The 3391-nt window shown below is 39.6% G+C and overlaps 1 protein-coding gene across 1 annotated transcript; it reads left to right on the top strand.

The window, feature by feature from the left end:
• The first annotated feature begins 2161 nt into the window (after positions 1 to 2161).
• LOC108990064 (fasciclin-like arabinogalactan protein 12) lies at positions 2162 to 3035 on the top strand. Its single transcript, XM_018963912.2, has one exon. It carries the CDS (start codon positions 2202 to 2204, stop codon positions 3033 to 3035), a length of 834 nt encoding a protein of 277 aa, XP_018819457.1. The 5' UTR covers positions 2162 to 2201.
• The last annotated feature ends 356 nt before the right edge of the window (positions 3036 to 3391 follow it).

The following is a 3391-nucleotide window of genomic DNA, read 5'->3' as shown; positions in this document are numbered from 1 at the left end:
TGCTAAGAACAAAACGGTATTTGGTCATTGCTATTCCATAGACAAAAATTAAGAAGGTTAGAAGTATGCAACAAATCACTCGGTCCCTTCACACACCTGCCCCCGGGGTGGGGGTGGGCAAGTTTAAGAGAAATTTTAACACATAATGGTGGGCCAGGGTGAGTGGGTTATCCCCTCACTCAAGTTCTCCCTTTTTTTTTTTTTTTTTTTTTTTCTCAAAAGAGTGGGGGTAAGGGTGGCCAGTGTAGTTTCCCCCTCTGAGCGTGACCATAAAGGCCCCCATTCACTGCGGCATGTTCAGTTCAAGTTATAGCTACTGACCCAGGGTGGAGCAATCTGTCACTCCAACCCCACCAAGGTCTAGCATGCAAAGGCTCTCAAGATTTTGGTTTACAAGTTTTACCAAGGCAAGTCGTTTTGAACTTATGACCTCGGGCAAGAAAGGAAAAAACGATCTCCCACCCTTTGCCAACTAGACTACCACCTGGTGGTGCTCAAGTTCTCACTTTCTTTAAGGGATATTAGTTATAACTTATATATATTCAATATATTATATGTATACATTAAAAAATATATACATTCAGACACGTTTTTCCTCTCTCTTTTGCTCTTCTTCTTCATCTATGGAACTTTATTTCTTCTCCACTAATCAAGTACTTATGATCTCTTCTTTTTATTCTTCTTCTTACATTCTTCTTCTCAGAGGGTGTTTTGAGATTCATAGTCATGGTCATTGGTCCAAATCAATGCAATGGATTTGTGGCCCACGAAAATGGTTGTGGGTCTCAAAGGGTCTAAGGCATTGTTTTGAGACCCACAATAGCGACTGTGGGTCTCAAAGGTAGTGGAATTGAGACCCACAACCACTACCTTTGAGACCCACAACCATGATCATGGGTCTCAAATGGTCTGAGTGGTTGTTTTGCAACCTATAACAACGACAGTGGGTTTTGATGTGTAGTGTTGATCAAGGGTCACACATATCATATAATAGCTTGATTTTCTTATTCAATTTGTTGATTTGACATGAATCTTGGTCCAATAAGATCTGATTTTGGTGGAATTTTTAAGATTTGGAATGGTTTGGTTTAGTTTGAGTGGTAGGAATCCAGGCAACGTCCTTAAAAATCTGTCCGCCCACCCAACAAGGACAACCAAAGTGCGGGGAAGGCAATGGTGGAGCCGGAACTTTAACACCCCACCTAGGCTTGGGCGGGGTGCGGGGAGGGTTGCTACCCACCCACATAGGACAGATAGCATTGGTGGGACGTAGCACCCCTAAAGGTAGATCATTTAAAGTGCAATACACAAAAAAAAAAATATTTGTGATCAATTATTTGCGTCGAGAATAGACACATTTTAATAATAATTTGTCATTTTCGTAATAACTAAATGACCAAGAACTTTATCCTTTTTTGGTTTCCTAGTTAATCAAAGTGCTGGAAAGTATACACAGCGGTGCTACAGTTATCGAATTGTGTGTCCTTAATAGAGTTATCAAATAGTGTATTTCAGTTTTTTATTTTTCTTTTATTTTTTTCATATATTTTTTTAATTATCATAAATATTTAAAAAAAAATAAAAAAATCCATAATATTATTAAAAAATATTTTCTTAATCACTAAGTAAAAAAAAAAAAAAAACTCATTTAAGACACTATTTAAATCCCGAATTCGGGACTCAAAACATTTTTGAAGTATATAAAGCAGTAGTAGTACCTGATCAGTAACAAGACTTATAATTATTGGAGTAGGAAAAAAAAAAAATAAATAATGCACACATGACTACCTGGAAATAAGAATTAATATGAATTTCCTAACTAGCTAGCAGGCAAATGAAGTTTTAAGGTTGATGATGATCTCCAATGTGGCACATTTCAGATGATGTTCTGCTATGTTTATTGCTGTCTTTACAAGAAAACTAGTTGCTAAAACGGTAAATCTCTGATTCTATCCATTCACACTCCCACCAATCATAGAAAGATGGGCTGCTACATCTAATAATCGAGGTTTTGCAACTAATTAAGATTCATGTACCCTTTCACCTAAATTATTCACTCTCTGCCAGCCATAATATATATATATATATATATATATTTATATATATGATCTTCTCCGGCCTTCAGCACATACCAATCACTCCTTCAACTACTTACCAATATTGCATACGTAAATTTCCCAGGAGAAACACATACCACCAATATGCATGCAAAGATGGGCAAGCTGCAGGCTTGTAATTGTTTTTCCTTGTCTCTTCTACTTGTTTGTTTTTTTCACTGCACCACAACCTTAGGCCAGCCTGCTCAGGCCCCAGCCTTGCCAGCCGTGGCCCCGGCTAAGCCTGCCGATGCCCCGGCATCATCCCCGACACCACCTGGCCCTCCAGACGTCACCAAAATCCTCCAAAAAGCCGGCGGTTTCACAATCCTAATCCGCCTCTTAAAGAGGACTGCAGTGGCTGACCAAATCAAAGGGCAACTCAACGATACAAAGAATGGCTTTACTCTTTTTGCGCCAACGGATGCTGCATTTTCAAACCTTAAATCGGGCACTCTAAATTCTCTAAGCGACGAACAAAAGATCCGTCTCATACAGTTTCATACCTTACCCACCTATTACTCTCTGGCAAACTTCCAAACCGTGAGCAACCCATTGAGAACACAGGCAGGAGATACCAACCCTGGAGATTACCCACTAAATGTGACCTCAATGGGAAACCAAGTAAACATTTCGACCGGTCTTGTCAATGCCTCAGTGAGCGGTACAGTATATTCGGATAATCAGCTTGCTGTTTATCAAATGGACAAAGTGCTTCTTCCTCTGGACATTTTCGTCGCAAAGCCTCCGGTACCAGCACCAGCACCGGCCCCAACCAAACCTAAGGCTAAGAAGACGACAGCAAGCAGTCAAGAGAGCAGTACTACCACTACAACACCTACACTGGTTGATTCTGATGCAGTGAGAATCACAGAGCAAGGAGTATTCGTGGTGTCTGTTGGAGTTTCTGTTTTGGTTGCTGCATTATCTATGCTATAAAAAAAGAAAACATGATGATGCAGTAGCATATGTGTTTTTGGGCGAGTACATGATCAATTGTCTAGAACTGTGTGATTAATTTGCTGGGTTGGATTGAGCGGTCGTCACTGTCAGCAATGCATGTGTTTTCCAATAATTGTAATATTTCACTTTTGAAGTACTTTATAATTTTGCAGAAATGCTACACGCCACTCATAATTTTGTTTATCTTTGCTGATCATTTGTTACGTACCGCGTCCAACTCTCGGTTTCTGTTTCCAGAAAGTTTCCTCCGTAAGACCCTTCGGCTTAAGGACGATTCTACTTGCAAAATTTTGTTTTAAAACGTAGACATTTTTATCTATTCTTAAGCCGGT

The sequence above is a fragment of the Juglans regia genome, chromosome 14 (genome assembly GCF_001411555.2).
Source record: "Juglans regia cultivar Chandler chromosome 14, Walnut 2.0, whole genome shotgun sequence".
Lineage (NCBI taxonomy): Eukaryota > Viridiplantae > Streptophyta > Magnoliopsida > Fagales > Juglandaceae > Juglans > Juglans regia.
Note: the sequence above shows the minus strand (reverse complement) of the source record. Positions and strands in the feature narration are given on the sequence as shown.

Bases quoted from the DNA above. Each gene is read 5' to 3' on its own strand.
- LOC108990064 (XM_018963912.2), top strand. From the start codon at position 2,202: ATGCATGCAAAGATGGGCAAGCTGCAGGCTTGTAATTGTTTTTCCTTG.